Genomic DNA, 18166 nt, shown 5'->3' on the forward strand with positions numbered 1-18166 from the left:
CTGCAAGCTACAGAACCGATCAGCACGTGAGAGAACCAATTTTTTTTATTTTGGTTTTTTTTTTTTTTTTTTTTTTTTTAAAAAGGAGGTGGGATAGTCAAGATGGACCATCCCTGGCTAGAAGGGAGTTCAAGTTCCTCTCGGGAAAGCGGTGGTGGGGGAAGGAAATCAGGCCAATGCAAATGTCAGAACATCTGCTCTTCTCTAGAAGGGAAACATATTTAAACAGCCGCCTCCCCTCCTCAGAGGGGCGTTCAGCCACATGCAATCCTCTAGCTGTAGATATATATTCTATATAGCAGAGGGGTCTCACTTAGCTTTGGGAAGGTGCGTCTGGAGACTCACCCTGTGTGCTCCATGAGGCATGGCAGACCTCTCTGAGGTCAACTGTAGCATTCAGTCGCCCCTCAGACCTGGTGCCCGCTAAGCAGGCTGTGGGGCTCTGTGGCGGTGGACACAGGCTAGAACCCTATGGGGTCAGCCCTCATCTGAGCAATGCTGCCAGAGACTCGTAACTCCTGGTGCCACCAAATACTAGATCGTCCTCCCCTCTTTGGAAAGTGGCATACATTGTACACTGCGGGGAGTAAACAGCAAAAGTCTCCTCTCCCCCTAGAGCAGAGGGTGAAACAAGACCTTGCTGCCTTGATTTATTTCAGTCTTCAGGACCACACACATGACACAATGCAGCCGCCTCTCTCGGGTTCATTTCCACATCTCCTCTCCCTCTCCCAGTGATCTGGGCCTGCCTCACACAGCAACATGCAAACACAGCTCACACTTGACCCTATTGTAATCTGCTACAATTCAACAGCATGTCAATCCTGGCCTGTGGCACAACTGCTGGGATCTCTCTTCTGGGCAAGCTTCTCCTGCAGAGACTTCTTTCTAGACAGGCCTCGTTCACACGGACGACAAATGACAAACCACTGACTAAAATGGGAAACAAACTGCTCTGGGCTGAAATTTGAGAGGGCGTCACACAAACAAAGAACAGCTAATCAATCAGTTTGGATCTCTGAAGCTCTCTGGGATGTTCCTGGGCACTTCTGCCATCCAATGGCTCCTTTAGCCTGTTGGATTTCACAAGCAACCACTCCTCAAGGAGAGCCCATTTCTCCTAATTTCAGGTGTGAGTTGTTCAGATGCAAACAACTGGTAACAGAGACCACGCCCCCCGCCCCCAACAACAGAGAGCTCTGCGTCTGCAGTCATTCCTCAATATCCTCCAGGCTCTTCCCTATCACCCCCATCTAAATCCCAGTACACCTGCAAGAGTGAGGGTTTGGCTCCAGCTCACAAGACAAGGGAAATTCAAAGTCAAGGCTGACATGCGATCGCACTGCACCTGCATGTTGGGGCTCACATGGCCAACTGGGCACTCTGTGCTATCCCAGACAGCAGAATAAGGCAAGGACACTGGGGCAGGCCTCTGTGTTTAAATCATTAGCAGGCTTTAGTTATGGAATATACCAAGATCTTGATTTGAGGGAACACCAAGTACCAGCCACTCAGTTCCCTTGGCTAGGCTCTAGCTAGCGACAGCAGCCCGGCTGTAGAGTCACCCAAAGCTGCTCTGAAACAACCAGCATCTCTGCCCCCACTCCCCACAGCAGCCTGTTTTAAGCAGTGCAACTCTGAGAAGCTGGTTGCTTTCGCTGGACAGGGCACATTAGCAGCTCATGGGCCTCTCATTACCCGCCTCTGGCAATGCCGATACCCAACAGTGACAAACTCCAGCTGATCCACCCAGCTTGCTGTACTGAACTTTGCTCTGAACTGCTGCCCTCCAGCCCCCCTCCCTCAGCACCGCTGGGCCTCCTGTAGGTACAGGGCAGGGTTCCCAGCTACTAAGCAGCATGTGAGCTCTAGAGACACCCCCCTTTGCCAGGCATGGTGCCCTAGTATGTGACGCAGCCCTAAATCAGCGGGATGCTCAGAAGTGACATGTCATTGCACTGAAAGCTGACGGGGCAACAAGGGGCTGGGGGGGGAGGGTTCCCCCCCACTGCCCAGACAGCAGTGGGCCAAGGCAGCAGCATCTGCACACAGACATTGTTTCCAATACTTGTCGAACAAGTTCTTCCCTGGCTTGCAAGGCCAGCACACGCAGGAGATAAAGCACAGAACCCAGCAAAGCACACGTGGAAGCACATGGAGGCAGAGCATATTACCAGCAAGGGAAGTACCCCTTCCCCTCCCAGGGGATCCACCTCCGCCTTCAGGCCTGAATTCCACACTGCCTCGTTGCTGAGATGCAGAACACCTTGTGAGCCGCAACTTTCTTCTGTGCCATCTCAGCCCCGTCTGCTCCCCACCCCGGGCAAACCCCACCAGGCTCAGCTTGTGTTCTGGAGAGTCCGAACGCACGCGCTGGGGGATGAGTTGCTCCCTGAAGCTGGCTCCTGCGCTGCACCGCTGAGTCTGATAAATGCCCCAGTGGTGCTGTGGTCAGGCAAACAAAACCCAGGGCTTCGCGACAGCTGCAGTGTGGTGCCTGCCGTGCACCCTAACGGGGGGAAAAGAGGAGGTTTGAATGCACCAGTCTGTAACAGGGAAACCCGCACTGAGACCACATTTCGCAGGCAGCCTCCTGAATTGAGACCACCCCCACCTGGCCAGCCCCTGGGGTCAGCGCTTGTCCAAGATGGGTTCTCGGTATCCGCTTTCCTTGGCTGCCATGCCGTAGCATGAATGTACTCCGGGACAGTCACGTTTCTCTCGGCTCCACGCCCCCCCTTAGCACTGAGAAATCCGGCCACTGGGGCTGTCCCCCCTTCCTGCTAGCCTCCTACCCTCCCAGCAGGCCGATAACCAACCCCCCTCCCCCCCCAGCGCTGCCCCTACTTGTTGGACGGGCGGAGGAAGAAAGAAAATGACAGTGCACCTGTAAGTCTGAGTGAGGCAATAGCACGGACAGTTGCTGTAGCAGGAAGGACACTACAACAGTATATACATTACATCGGCTTCAACTACGTAGGCTAAGTCTTAGATTAAGCTGCGTCAGCACCACATCCTCTCCAGAGCGGAGCCCACAGCCCACCTCCAAGCAAAGGGGGAAATGGGATTGTCCAGCGTGGTTCCTACAACGTCCCTCTCGGCTGCAGGAAGCAGCTCCGGTGTCTGTGTCAATGCAACCGGGTTGCCCGGGAGATCACCAGCCGTTCCCCGCAGGAGTCCCACAGGGAGGCGGCTAAGAAGGGGCTCTTGTCCCACGCAGACACCATGCCCCGAGGCCACGTGAGGAAGTCAGGCGGGTCACAGAACTCCCACTCCACAATAAGGCAACTTTTTTTTTTTTTGAACAATTATTTTCAAGGAAGAAAGCCAAGGGAGAGCAGTCTGTGAAGAGGGTTTGCAGGTTTTTTGTTTTGTTTTTTTTGTGGTTTTCAAAGGGGGAGGAAGAGAAAGCTCCTGCTTCTAGTGCAGTCAGCATTCCTGCACGAGCCTGCAGATCCCGTCGTCGCACAGAAGGGTTGAACGAACCCATTGCGATGTCTGGTCAAGGTCCTTTGGTTGACTTCCAATTGTCCATGATGGAAGGGCTAGTTGGGTGGAGGGAGAATCCACCCTAGGAAATGGAGCTGGCGGGAGGAGCGACAAATACAATCAAGTCTTTCTGTATTGGCTGGGTTTTTGTTTTTAAAACGCATCCTTGTATCCGGAATGGGTGAAGTCAGCCGGGTCAGGAACATTGGTGGTTCCGCAGGCCGACTCGACGTAGAGCCTCATAGCTTTGCAAGCAGGCTGCATAGCTGACCCGAAGGGGTGCGTGTTGGGGGGGGGAGGGGAGGGAGGGGCTGCGTAGCACAGAGTGATTTTGGTAAATCCAGACGAACTTCTATCAATAATTTAAAACTTGATATATATATAATAAAAAAAATATCTCCCCCTTCCCAACCCACCCAGAAAGAAGCTAAGACATGAAAGTGGGGGCGGAGGGGGTCCGGCTTCAGTCAGTGACAGACAGCAAGCAAAGGATCCTTTTTGGATTGGGATCATCTTGTTTTCCAGCCACAAGAGAGGTTGTGTGCGTTGAAGTTTCCCCCAGCAGCCTATTCTTGGACACCCACGTTCCGACTCCCTTTCTGTCCCTCCCCACTGCACTTCTCCCCTCCCCCGGTCAAATTCCCCACCAACCCACCCCTTCCCCAATAGGAAGCAGAAGCTCCAGCTTCTCTACTTCCCCAGTGTTTGAGATTCCACAGCTGCTGTGGCAAGGGCATGGTGGCTCAGGTTTTTGGCATCCTCTCTCACAGGCTGGCTGGACAAGGCATGGGCTTGGCTGGATGGGGACTGGCTGACCGGTTTGCTGGAAGACTGGGAGGGGTAGCGCTTCCTTCCATCTCCTCCCAGCGTCGATGGAAATCTCTTGTGACCACCTTCCTCTCCCATGGGTGGCTGAAAGAGAAAGATCCTTGGCATCAGAGCAGCCATCTCAAAGCAAGTCACCCCCACGCACACTGCCGCAGTCTTGCCTCCACCACCCCCTCGTATCCATATTCTGCACCTGTCACCTGCGAAGCCCCATCGACAGGTACAAGAGCCCTCCCTGGATCCCAGGGAACAAGGGGGACCGGGGAGCTAACCTTAGCTCAGCCTCCCCATCTGCTCACGCAAGTGCTCAGGGGGAGGGGCTGCACGCTGGCTGCATTAGGGAGCCAGAGAGAAGAATTCTTTTGGGGCAAACTGGCTTCAGGCCTAGGCCAATCCTCGGCCTGGGGCTGTTTTTGGTCTCCCTTTCTTGTTATAATCCCAATTCCTCTCCCCAGGAGGCAGCAGCTCGAGCTGCTTTTGCTTCCTGCTGAGTCATGACAGCAGGCAAATCATTCGCGCTTCCTGACACAAGGTCCCCCTGGGATGCGGCCTGCTCTAAACACTCTGATGGTGCCAACCTACCATCACCAGGATTCATCCCCTAATCGCGTGCAGGTACGGCATCGGGGCCTCCAGCGAAGATGCAGCAATGCCGGGGCTGCTCAGCTTTGCAGGTTCCCCCTCTCTGCCCAGCCTCTCAGCAGAGCAGTACGGTCCAGCAGTCCAGTGCAGGACGAGGAACCAGCTCTGACTACCAAACCTGGCTGCACCAAGCAAGCCAGCTAACTGGGCGCTGTGTTTTTCTCGTGGACACAATGGGGAGGAGAAATACATACCCGTCTCCCTGGGGACGGGGAGGTTAATAGGGTAAATGTTTGTAAAAACAGGCTTAACCTGGCTCCCAATATGCAAACCCAGTGGCACCCTCATGAGGGCTGGGCATGGGGGAAACGGGCTGGCAGGTACAGAAGGGTAATTGATCCAACGCAAAACTCCTCCTATTGGAGAGGCCCGCGATAACCCCGAAAGCTGAGCAACATGCCAGCAGGGCAGGGTTAGCTTTCCTGGCTCCACCATACCAGGCAGGCCCCTCTCTCTCTCTCCTTATCTAACACTGACTGTTCTTCTGTCCTGCCCCACCTCCAACACCCATATGCTATCTGTGTGGCAGCCTCCTGCCCAGCCCCCCACTTTATTTCAAAGTTCATCTGAAATTCTCTCTCCTATCTCCTGCCCCTGACGTTCGCACGCCCGTGCTGCCGGCCCTTAGGCGCTGCGGAGCTGTACATCAGCTGCTCTGAAAGTCACTGACTCATCGTCAGAGATCTAGGGAGAAAATGAACCTTAACCCCATTCACAATGTGTGGGGGAGCATCCCCCGGCCTCCCACACACACAGCCTGGCTTCAAAAGAGCACGTGGGCCCATGCCTCTCTCCAGCAGGGAAGCAATTCACAGCTGTCCAGAGCCGGGGAAGCAAAACAAAACTAAATATTATTCCCATGGAGACCGAGTAGCCAAGGAACAGCCCTGTACTCAGGGGGCCCTTGGTCACAGAAACAAGGGGAATGTCTTTATTCCCCCACCCAGCTGCAATGACCTGAACACCACACTAGGGGTCGCTGCTGAGTTAAACCTGGCCCCAATTCTGACAATTTCCAGCCACCGCCCCTGCCCTGGGAGAAGCAGTCAGGGATAGGGATTTGGGGGGGACGGGGAGAGAAGAGGTGGGGAAGAAGAAAGATGAAGAGCAGAGAACTGGGGGGGGGGGGGGGAGAGCAATGGGAAGAGCGATCAGCTGCAGCGCCGACTCACGTCCACTCGGAAGTCCTCGAGGCGCCTGAACTTGCTGAGGTATTCTTGCAGCTTGCGATCAATGTCCAGGTTTTTGGCTTTGGAATATTTTAAGTAGGCCCAAAACTTTTCCAGCCCATAGAGCTGCCCTGTTACGAGACACAAAGCTACAGTCTTCAGAGCTGTCCATGAAGGGCTCCCGAGAGCCTAACAAGCACCCTCCACCCGAACACAGACACCATGCGAAGGGGCCTCTCAGGCTCACTGCGATACCCTGGACTTCCGCCAAGGGCACCCGGGATTGCCTGTAACCACATGGCACCCACCCATCGGGTGCAGAGACTCCTCAATAAACCCTTTGGGCCCGGCACAACGACCGCGTGGCACCAAGAGCGTATCTTGAGGTGAAGTCGCAGAGGAGGGGCTGTCTGCTTTCCACACATGGAGACCGCCTTGGCCTGTCACTCCTTAGGTCAGCAGGGGCCGTGACCACAGCACAGCAGCATGACTGAACCATGGGAGAGGAGAGGACCGGACACCTCTCACTACTGGGTCCCCCACTCTGGGAGACAGAGATTAGCTCTGGGTACAGGGGGTCCTGTTTAGTCAGAGGGTTGGGTCACTGCAAGCCCTCAGAGAAACCCTGGAGGACCTGGTCCCACAAAGGGTGAATCTGGAGAACATCTACTACAGCCTATTTCCATTAACCTTCCCAGTGCCAGGCCCCCAGCCACTCTGTGTCCCAAACAGTCAGATGTCCCTTTAGGCCCGGAGTCGCTGAGGGTTCCCATGTGCTCTACTCCACACAGCCCTTGGACGGTTATAGCCAGCGCTGTTCCCCGGTCACCATTCCCACAGTGAACACAGAGCATGGCTGGACTTCCCAGAGGAAGCCCCTGGACAGCCAGTCACAGAGAGCAGGGCGGGATGACAAGATTCAAGAGCGGCCGAAGGAACCACCTACCAGCTTCATAATCCTTAATGGTTTCTTCTTGGAAATCCTTAAATATGTCCGGCCGGAATTTCTTCTCCAGCCCGTAGCTGTAGTATCTGAAAAGGCACTCCAGGCCGTACCTGCAGAACATGGCAGCAGCCACCAGCTTGTGAGCACCACATGCAGACACGAGCTCAGCGCAGCCGTGTGAGAAGCCTACACTAGCCCCGGACTCCTGGGCCCAGCCCCGTGTCAACAGGGAATGACGCCATCTCCCAGGGCTGGGAACACTCCCAAGGGGGACACACCACAGCTAATACCCTGCTTCTGTGTGAGGTGGAGCTTAAGCCTCTCCCGTTCCTTCCCCAGGGTTGCACCCGCTTCCTTGCTCTAAGACCCGCCGGCATTTTACTCCCCACCCCACTCAGGCGCTCTCATCCCTGTAACCTGAATGCAGCCTCCCATCCCAACTCACAGCACAGGTGACCATGCCCTACCTGTATCCCTCCTTGCCATCTTCCAAGGCCAGCTGCTTGAATTCCTCATACATTTTCTTGTTAAAATGATCTCGGAGAAAAAACGACCAGAACCGGAAGAGCGTGTTCATCTCCTGGGACTGACCGATGCCCAGACGTTTCCGTTCTGTTGGGAGGGGAAGGAAAGCAGTGACTCTGGGTTCCAGCCTGATGGGTAGACTACCCCTGCCAGGAGCAGCGGCATAGGGAGGAAGTGGGAAGATGCCCTGGAGAAGCTTACAAGGGCATCCAGCCCTAAATGTAACCCACCACTTAGGAATAGCCACAATGGGTCAGACCATCGGTTCATCTAGCCCAGTGTCCTGTCTTCCGACAGTAGCCAGTGCCAGGTGCCCCAGAGGGAATGAACAGAACAGGGAATCATCAAGTGATCCAGTTCCTGTCACTCATTCCCAGCTTCTGGCAAACAGAGGCTAGGGACACCATCCCTGCCCATCTTGGCTAATAGCCAGTGATGGACCTCTCTTCCATGAATTTATCAAGTTCTTTTTTGAGCCCTGTTATAGTTTTGGTCTTCACAATATCCCATGGCAAGGAGTTCCACAGGTTGACTGTGCTGCCAGTTGGTATAAGTTCCACAAAGTCAGTTCTCTCTGCGTGCATGGAGATGGGATGCTAGCTACCAGTAACCCGGTGCCCTCTTTAGTCTACAATGCAAGGTGAAGGAGGGTTAGGTTTGGCTTGTCCGATCCATGTCCCTGCCCTGGTTTAGACAGCAACAGCAGCAGCGTCTGTTGGGCCAGTGCAGAGAGCACGGCAGCAGGACGATGCGTCACCCGTGTAGCTAAGGTGTGTTGCTGCATAGGGGGTGCCCTCATCCTCTGCTAGAGGAAGCGAGAGCTCCAGCAGCCCTGGTGCGAGCTCAGCGGGGCCTCCCCCAACCCACCATTAAGGCAGCGCCGACGGTACTTGTGATACACATGTTGCGTGAAGCCGTTCTCCTTGAGCAGCTCGTGGGAAGGATGCTGGAACTTGGGCAGCGACTGGGGGGTGCAGCCGTAGCTCCCGATGGCCGGGGTGCTTTCCGAGGGGCTGGAGCTGAGCACAAAAGAGACACCAATCAAACCCACCTTTGCTTCCTTCGGGCACCACCAGGTGCAAACCCGAGCCGCAGCATCACTCGTGGGATGAGAGGCTGCAGCAGAGCGAGAGAGGGAGCACCCCAGAGGCAAGCCAGCTCAGCAGGAGAAAAGCAAGGTTCACGTGGTTTGCACAGTGGCCTGCAGCATCCTGCTACCTGACCATATGGGGGATGGCATGGAAAGGGGCTGGTGCACGAACGCCTCAGGCCAGGGCCCTCCCTGTCTTCGGTCTATAGCCTTGTACACACCCAGAACGCTCCAGAAATCAGACACCATTCGGAGCCGCAGGCCACGTGAACAGGACCCTCTGACACGAGTGCACATTGGTTTAGCTTCCCACATGCATTTAGCTGCTCTGATGCGTCTCGCACAGACGGGGGACAATTCTTTTCCTTCCCTTTAAATGGAGCCCCAACCCTGTCACCAACCGTCCTCGCAGGAGGCAGCTCCGCTGAGCGAGCGTGCTACAGAGGGAAGAGCCCTTTAACCCCGCTGACCGCCGGGCTTCTCGGGCCAGAGGGCGCTGGTGCTGCACCAGGGCCAGACAGCCTCTTCCCACTGCACTGCTCCTTGGTGGTCAGCTCTACGGGCCCCTCCCCATCCTCCTCGGCCCTTCTGAATACCTGATGGAGGCAGTGCGAGGTCTGTGCTCCCGGGAATCCATCACCCAGCCAACGTGGCATTCCAGGGGGGGGTTTGAACTGTGCCTCGTCTTCCTCTTCCGGGGGGTCTGCAAGGGACAGCGGCGTGAGCGTCTTTTCTCCTGGGTTGGCCCCTCCTCCCGTGGCCGCCCCAGACAGGAAGCAAGAGTCCCACACACCTCCCGGGTAGCTGAAAGCATCGTCAACCGCACAGGCAGCCCGAACCCCCGGGAACTCTCACCTTGGCATCTATCGTCCTGCCCTCCTTCACCACTGGGTAGAACCGGGGCGTCTGCATTGGGTCTTTCAGCTGAGGCGTGCGAGGGGTCCGGGGGGTCCTGGCATTGCGATAGTTGGGTGATTCTGGCACAGTGGTTGGCAAAGATCGGGCGATGGTTGAAGGCTCCGGGACTCCAAATAGCTTATTGGCCAAAGCGTCGGTGGGAACTGCAGGAAGGAGAGGGGGATGGGAACAGCCCCCAAAAACCAGCTCATACCAAGCTCTGGCTGAGGGGAAGGGGCCCCATTGGTTGCACTTGGAACCGCATAATGGAGATCTCTCTCTCCAAAGCCTGTTCAGGAGATGGACCAGACATGCAATCGGCTGTCCCCTGCTCCTGGAGGAGCAGCCTGCAGCTCAGACCTTTCTCCGAGGGCCTCCAGAAAGACAACGCCAAGCACCAGGGAGGAGGCTGCTCCCACGAAGCTGCAGCTGCCTCGGGTAGAGAGCTGGGAAGAACAGCTAAGTGGGGCTAAGAAGAGTTATGGGACTAGGGCTCTGTGGTTCTGCCAGTCTCCTACTGCAGACCGGGGAGAAACTCCTTCCCAATGAGAACCCCGTCCCTACACACACCCACACGGGGGGGAAGAGGGAGAAGAGGAGGAGACGACCCCATCTACCACTTCCCCGGCCAGAACACTGGACCAGCTGCACCACCAACCTGGTCCTACATGCAGATCCCTTCATTTCATTCATAGGAAAGACACAGTCAGTAGATCCGACTGTGAAAATCACCTCTCCCTCAGTGCAACAGATGTCACCTGGCAGCATGACCCGCAGGCAAGACCCATTAAGAATCTCCTACATTGCCTGGGAGACCCCTGAATTTGGGCTCCTCCTTCTCCTGGGACCCCGAGTGCTCTGCTCTGTTTCCCAGGGCAAGCTAGGCCACACCTCTACGGGGAGATTCCTGGAAGGATTCTGCAGCATGCACCGCCTCTGTCCCAGTGGAAACAGGGAGAGGGGAACCAGAGGGGACAGGACACTTTGCTCCTGGTTGAGGGAGCAGCTCCAGCCTGAGGAGTTGGGCGGCTGGTACCCGTGGAGGGACCCATCTTGTACTGCAGACGTGACGGGTGGGATGACTAGTGCGGGGCGGTGGGGCAGTGGCCCCCTCTGGTTCAGAGGTTCCCGGGCAGGATGGTTGGTGAGCAACCCCTCCCCCCGCCCCAAGACACACACCCCCCGCAGTGGGGTCACTGGAGCACTATGCTAGGTCCTTATCCTGATCCCCAGCTCAGCAGCATGCCAGCCCCAGCATGACTGAGGCCCCCGTTCAAGATGTTCCAGCTGGCCGGCCAGCAGGGGATGGGTCCCAATAAGCACAGCTCGTTACCCACAGCACCAAGACACCCTGCCTCCCCTGCCCACTTCTCATCAGCTGCTATGGAGCCTGCAGCTGCTCAGCGGAGTCACTCCAGGGACAGCTGCCAGGTCAAAGAGACCAGGCTCTCCGCAGGCAGATTAGGCTCCAGCTATGGGAACACTTCCCATCACTTGGGTACATCAGGTAACGCACATTCGGCAAACGTGCTAATGGCAGCACAATGCCACCGGCACCCTCTCTCCAGATTTCAGGACCTGGAGCAGGAACAGCCAGTTTTATTCTCTAGAGTTAGAAGTAAGTGACACAAATACGTCCTTAATACCGCGTCTCTTACCTTGCTGGAATCTGGGGGGTCCAGGCGGGACTTCCTGGTTTGGATCGACGGGCGGCTCCGGGGTCAGAGTATCAAACTGCTCCCGGCTAATCATATTCACCTTCTTGAAGTTCTCAACTTCTTGCTGCATTTAAAGATAAAGAGAATGGAGTAGCCAGCACAGCTGCCCTGCCCACGACAGGATGGTTCATCCTGATTCAGCTGAGAGCCTCCTCTGGGGTTCTGCGCTGGCCCTGAGCAGACACTTCATCTGTGGCTCACCCCAAATCAAGCTGTTCCCTCCCGTTGCCAGCACAGCCTGGACATGCCCTCACCACTGCCCTCTCCCTGCAGGTAACTCTGGTGAGAGGTCAGTACTGTAGCACCAGCCCATTTAGACTAGGAGAGGGAATCTGACTTAGTCTAGGACTTGCTTTTAAAGGGGCCCCACCCTTTTGTGCTAGTGGCAGCGGTGCCAGTCATGGAAGTGCCAGCTCTGAGCGCCGAGGGGCATGGCTCACCCCCCTGCACCATGGACAGGACGAGTGAACCCTTCCATTCTCTCCCTACAGGAGCGATTTGTGGTGCATGTGACACCAATGTCCATGTGCACCCATCGCCTTCGGCTAGAGCAGCTCCCTGGCATCTCTAGCACTTCTGCTGTCCCAGCTACGCTTTCCCATCTCCAGAAAAGGGAAACCCTCCCATGACAATGTTCTGCAGGGATGGGGCAGTCACCCGCACTCCGTCTTATTGCTCTTAGCCAGCCCAATTCTCAATCCAACCTGGAAGAGCTCTTCCATAGCAGCGCCATACTCATCTCTAGGAACGATGGCCCGGTGCCAGGGCATAAGCCTAGGCCGTGGGAGACCCAGGTTCAATTCCCAGCTCCAGTCACTTCCTGCTGACCTTGGGCAAGGCACTTAAGCCTCTCTGTGCCTCAGTACAATGGGGACCGTAACAACGCTTCCCTACCCTCTTGGGATTGATGTGAGGATAAATATATGAAAGCGCTAGAAGACACTGGTGTTACCACCCCCTTCCTGCTCCTTTCACACTCACCCACTCCAGTTACCTCCAGAAGGTCTTACAGCTCCCTTGGGTTCCAAGGCCACTCAGGGACCAGCCTCCCCCCAGGCCTCCAGCACCTTCTTCAGCCCCTCTCCTCTCTCGAGGTACTAATACAGGCTCAGCATGCTCCCAGCAAGTGCCCAGGTGCCCCACTAGATTGCACACACCACGCGCCACCCTCTTACTATGCGATTCTGCCCAGGGCTGCCCGAACAGCACCTCCCTCGGACCCTCTGCTCCTCACCCCTGCCCACTTCCACCTGCCCATTCTTAGCTTCAATTTGCTCCCCGTGGCACAGCTCTATTTCCTCTCACAGTGTAGTCCCAAGCACGGCCCTGAGTACGCCCGGGGAACCATCACTGAAGTCCATGGCAGTCATTTCTGTGAGCATTACTCAGTAAAACCGTTCTTCTGCAACACACTGCAGACTACGGCCTTCTCGGGGGCGAGGGAAAGCGTATTCTTATCCCGAGTGAGGTAACCTGGGTTTAAAACAGCAGCGAAGACACGGTACCTTGGCTTCTAACTCCAAGTCAAGCCCACAGGGGAGCCTGGGTTGAACATGAATGGCTATGGCCTGGTCTCCACTACAGAGTCAGGTCGACGGAAAGCAGCTTATATCAACCTATCAGTGACTACACTGCGCCATTGCTCCCGCCGATGTCAGTCGCCCACTACACCGACCTGGTAACTCCACCTACAAGAGGGGTCCTGCTTAGGGTGATGTCGTTTGGGCGAGGCAGTGTCCATGTAGACACTGTGTTGCTTACATCGCCTGTTGGCTGTCAGCCCCGGGGGCAGGGAGGCTCCAGCTGTCAGTGCCCCACACAGTTAAGTCAGTGGAAGTGCTATCGTGCACCACCACCAGAGAGGGTGTAGTGTGGACATAATCACCACAGTGACTGTACTAACTTAAGTCGACTTAATTTTGTCGTCGAGACAAGGCCTGACTTGAGTTAAAAGCCAAGTTCCTGGGTCTTCCCTGCTATTTTAACCCCAGTTAGCTAGCCCGAGTGAGACACATACCCCCCCCAGTGCAGTAGCAACCCCACTGATGGCATATGCTGGCTACCAGTCTTCGCAGCCCAACTAGCTCCCTGAACGGTTGCACTGCTCGCTGGGTTGAAGAGAAACTCTTGGAATCGACTGCCCACAACGTGGCACTTCAGAGAGACCTGAGACCACCTACAAAATGCTGGAGTCTCTGGAGATACGACAGGTCATTGTGGCAATGAAAACAGAGCAAGGACCCAGCAACAGAGCAGGGGCTACTGTCAGGGGGATGGGTCACTGGAAAGAATTGTAACCAGGATTGTATTACCAGAGACGCGATAGGATACCGAAAATAAAAGCGACCCCGCAATACATAGGCGTAAGGGGATGCTTTAAACTGGCACCTCCTGACTTCTGAACAGTGCACCCTCCAGGCAGGAATGTTTTGGGGGGCGGAATGATCCTAACCCGACTCCCGTGTGCATGGAGAGACGAGTGTGGGGTGGTCTCTGACAGCTAACGGTACTGCACCTGCTTCCCTGAATAGGGGTCAGCTCCTCCGACTTCACAGAGAAGCAGAAGCACTTTGCAGCTTGCTCTCCTCAGTCCCTCCCTTCTCAGCATCTAGCTGCCTCTCCCTCAGCAATGTCACCCTGACTTTTCCAGCTGCAGCTTGCAGGCAGTATTGTCACGTCCGCTTCCAGTCTGGTTTCCACGGCCCAGAGTTCTGAGCACCGGGCCCCTAGCCATGCCTGGAGGGCAAGCCCTAGAAAGGCTTACACACCACCAGAGATGATGTGATGCTCTACAAGGCCTGAAACAGACTCCAAGGTGCAGGCCACTGGCGTGTGAGGAGGAAGACAGAACGGGGGATGGAAAGAGTGAGTTTTAAGGAGCGACTGTCAAGTATAGAATGCAGCATGAACAGAGATGCACAAGCAGACAGTGGGAGCAGCTCTCTAGGGCAAACTCGGGGCTGGGGGCAAAGCTAGCCATGCTGCTACCTGTGACCCTGTTCGGCGGGTAGGAGTCCCAGATCCAGCACTGTCGGCTGGACAACTTTCACGAGCACCGTGTGATGCCCTCACCCACTCCTGTCTCATGGCTCATCTGTGATTTTCAACCCGTGCAAGAGACAGTACAGTCGCGGCGGTTGCAGTCTGAACCAGGTTTATTTCGTTTAGCATAACCTGGTTAGGAAGAGGTTTTAAATCCAAGTGAAATACGCCAGCTACTCAAACTGAAATGAGAGCGCCCCCCATGTATGGTTCGCACTGGATTAACTAAGCCAGGGGTAGGGTCACACGTTGGGACACAGGCTCTAGCTCTCACCTTGATCTGTGAGTATTCAGGCTCAAACTGCTCCGTCCACAGGTCCTGCTCATAGTAGTACAGCCCGTCATTGATGACCTTGGCTAACTCAGAGCTCATTTTTGCCCTGGAGGTGTGATTGCCTGTGCGATCCCCCCCGGGGTGCCGGCGCAGATAAGGGGGCGTCTGCGTCACAATCAGGATCTTGTTCACGTCCCTGTCGTCAATCTCGTAGTCCGAATCCTCATCTGACCAGTCGGTGAAGGTGTTCTTACGGCCGTCTATCTGCTCCATTTCCTCGTCAAACAGGAAGTCCAACTCCTCAGGCTCGTCTTGGTCCTTCTGTTTCTGCGGTGCTTTCGACTCCTCCACTTTCTAAAAGCAGACGGAGGAGAGGATGAGTTGGAGGCCCTGGGGGATGCAGCTAGGGCTCCAGCAGAACAGTCACCGCGAGACCCGCTGGGTTTTCAGGTCAGGAGCCAGGGAGAACTGCACATTTCTGCCCTGGCGAGTTAATACTGCTCCAGCAAGACCCTGGTGCTGACTCAGCACAACACATGGTATGACCCCGCTGTCCCAAAGGCAGCTGGTTCTGTGCTGCTGAAAGAACAGGTTCACCTTCAGCTTACTGCTTTTCCCCTCTAGACCACACGAAGCCGACAGCCCACGTTCAACCAGGAAGGTCTCACATCAGGCAGTGACGCCACACCCTCAAGTCTGAACGGGACGGGGACAAGAGAAAACAGGGAAGCCACCCACGGGAGTCATGCCCCAGAAGCCAGTCAAGTACTAAACCTGCTCCTGCCTCATTGCTGGAGCTGGCCAGACAACTGCCAGCAAAACCCAGCCATTTCCGAGACACTGCCCAGCGCCGTTCCCACCCCGTGGCGTTTCTCAGTTCAGCCTGCTACGTGAGGAGAGCACCACACGCTGCAAAGTACCTTGGGTCTGGCTGGGGAAGGCCGAGGCCTCTTCTTCACTTCAATCCACGTCTCTGAATCCAAGTCCGGTAAACTGGCAGACAGGCCTTTGGGCATCGTCTTCAGGTTACTGACCTCCTCAGTCTTAGTTGGCACAGGGCTGGCAGAGCGGGGAGAGCCGGGGGCAGATTCTAGATACATTTCGGGACAGACAAGGGTTTTATACATGGCATGTAAGTGTTGCACATCCACCCACCCACCCACGCAGGTAAGGATGGCCCCAGGGCAAGTAGCATGAGTCTGTGCACATTCAAGGGTCTTATTCTCAAAAACCTGGAAGGAAAGTCCCAGAGAACGCTACCGCCACAACAGCAAACACCAAGTCCAGAGAAGGGAAAGGCCTTGCAGCAAGGAGAGGGCTGCTAAGGGGAACCCAACTTGCCAATGCCGGATTGCTACATGTGTCGTATTCTCCATAGTTTGCCATGCCTAGATTGAAAGGCTGAGATTTGCAACGCCACTCAGGGGATCTGGACACCCACTGAATTTACGCAGCCCTGAGAAGTCTCAGCCCAAAGGGTCTTGGGTGCTTGGGCCCCCACTCCATCCTCAGCAGGAGAGTCAGGGTCGCTACGGGACAAACTGACCCCCAAAAATCCATCCACCTGCTATTAATGCCATAAATTCGTGACAGCACTAGATAGCTTCACCTCCCACACTCTCCCCGGTTACACACACCCACCTCACCCCGACACTCCCCTCTTACCTGTCTCCTTTTGGAAGCTCTGCCGGGGGACGAACTCGGGGCAGTTGATGAGCTGAGAGAAGTCAGTCTGTGTGTAATCTGCCATGGGGGGGCCGGGGAGAGGCCATTTTTCTGGCTGCTCCTTTCTCCTGATCTTCTGGTCCAGAATCTCTACCACCTTGCTGTCCTTCAGAGCCTGGAGACCAAGCCCCCCGAGCAGTGTTAATTCAGAGATGCCCCTCAAGGGGTGGCTGTGAACCCCAGCCTGGAGGCTAAGGTTGCCTTTGCAGGGAGGTGGAGACAGAACCCTGGCGTCTGCACCGGGGAGGGAGCAACGTGCTCCCAGTGGCTCATGTATCCTGAGGTTTCACCAGTGGAGCAAGGCAGGAAGTCTGACTTGCTTGGCCTCACCTTGGGCAAGTCCCCCAACTGCCGCAGCATCTTCCCGGAAGTCAGCGGGAAAGTCGGATTTGAGAGAATCGGGGACCGGACAGGAGGGGAGCGGCTTGAGCTGAGCTTTGCCCAGCAGCTGCATGGACCAGCCTGTTCCCAGAGGCGACCCCATCAGGAGCCCTCACCTTGACGATGAGGCTAACATCCGTGGTCAGGGCCTGCACCCGGTGGAAGCTGGCGATCAAGGTGATGGGGAGGAAGCCTTCAGTGTCCATCTTGCGCCGCAGGAAGAAGTCCCGCTCCAGGTTGTCCACGCTGAAGTAGTACTCTCTGCATGGAGCACCGGCAATGAATGAGGGAGATACAGACTATCACCACCTTGCTCAGGTACCACAGACCCCACGAGCCAGGCCCACCCCCGCTGGGATCTTCAGCCTTTCCTGTGACAGCGGGCGCCCTAGGAGCTCAGGCCAGGCCCTGAAACCGCAGAGATGCTGGAAGCCAGCCCTGCACAGCCGCCACCTGCACGAGGAGCAGCTCGTTAGCGGTGCTGGGCTAAGAGGAGCTCAAGCGCAATCCCTGCCAGGGAAGTTACGTGATTCTCTGGTAGTGGCTCAGCTCTGAGGGCGCCTATCAGTTCATGATCTCTCCAAAAGAAGGCTGGACCCCAGGAGAGGCACCACCCCTCTACTTCTCTGCCCCCTCACCTCTACAGCCAGAATTCTACACCTGCAACCCGGCTGCTCACAGCCAGACTGTTAGCTCTTACTTGCATCCCAGGGTACCTGAAGGCCCCAGCTCAGCCAGGGGTCCCGTCAGACTCTGTTCTCCACACAGAGTCCCTATCCCACAGAGTTTATCATCTAAACAAAGACTACGGGTGGGCAAGAGACCCAGTTTACAGGTGGGGAACTGAGGGGCAGAGAGTCAAGAGCCTTGTTCAAGGGAGTCTCTGGCAAAGCAGGGAACTGAGCCCAGGTCTGGAGTCAGTCCCATGGCCTAGCCACAAGCCCATCCCTTCTGGTTTCGGTAACTCCATGGCAGACGGAAGCATCGACTCCCAGGCTGTGGCCCCTCCCGAGACTACGTCTGTTGAGTAGCCCAGGTAAGTTGGGTGCCACATTTTGAGCCGATTTCAGCCCCCAGTGCAGGCTCACGGAGCTTCGCTGCCCCATGTTACGCCACAGCACCACGTCAAGAGGGGACAAATCCCAGTCCCCGGCTCTGCTGGCTAGGGACGCCCCCGGCCTCCAGGGAAAGGGCAGCACTTACATCTGCCGCTTGATGTAGTCCTTGAGCAGCTCCTGATCCACGCTGTACAGCTCTGTGCTGCTGACGTTATCGAAGTAGTAGGTGATGTTACTGGCGTACTTCTGGGTGCGCGAGCCGTCCGAGCTGTCAAATTTCCGGTAGCCGTACTGGTAGTCAAAGTGCGCTGAGAGAGAGGAAGAAAGGCAGGCCTTTCAGGGGACACGTGACATCTATTGTCCCTGGGTCTTCATGATCTTC

The 18166-nt window shown here is 55.9% G+C and overlaps 1 protein-coding gene across 4 annotated transcripts in view; it reads right to left on the bottom strand.

The window, feature by feature from the left end:
* Positions 1-80: 80 nt before the first annotated feature.
* LARP1 (La ribonucleoprotein 1, translational regulator) overlaps positions 81-18166 on the bottom strand; it is a 78962-nt gene continuing 60876 nt past the window's right edge. For all 4 annotated transcript variants that reach the window (XM_043490777.1, XM_043490776.1, XM_038413408.2 and 1 more), the window contains exons 7-19: positions 17930-18092; positions 16843-16987; positions 16286-16460; positions 15541-15710; positions 14621-14974; positions 11245-11368; positions 9545-9750; positions 9286-9392; positions 8467-8618; positions 7542-7686; positions 7075-7184; positions 6132-6259; positions 81-4401 (exon numbers count right to left, since the gene is read on the bottom strand). In XM_043490777.1, the coding sequence (XP_043346712.1) occupies positions 4180-4401; positions 6132-6259; positions 7075-7184; positions 7542-7686; positions 8467-8618; positions 9286-9392; positions 9545-9750; positions 11245-11368; positions 14621-14974; positions 15541-15710; positions 16286-16460; positions 16843-16987; positions 17930-18092 (2201 nt within the window). In that variant the 3' untranslated portion in view covers positions 81-4179. The remainder of the gene's footprint in view (positions 4402-6131; positions 6260-7074; positions 7185-7541; positions 7687-8466; positions 8619-9285; positions 9393-9544; positions 9751-11244; positions 11369-14620; positions 14975-15540; positions 15711-16285; positions 16461-16842; positions 16988-17929; positions 18093-18166) is intronic.

This window comes from Dermochelys coriacea, chromosome 8 (genome assembly GCF_009764565.3).
Source record: "Dermochelys coriacea isolate rDerCor1 chromosome 8, rDerCor1.pri.v4, whole genome shotgun sequence".
Taxonomy (NCBI): Eukaryota; Metazoa; Chordata; order Testudines; family Dermochelyidae; genus Dermochelys; species Dermochelys coriacea.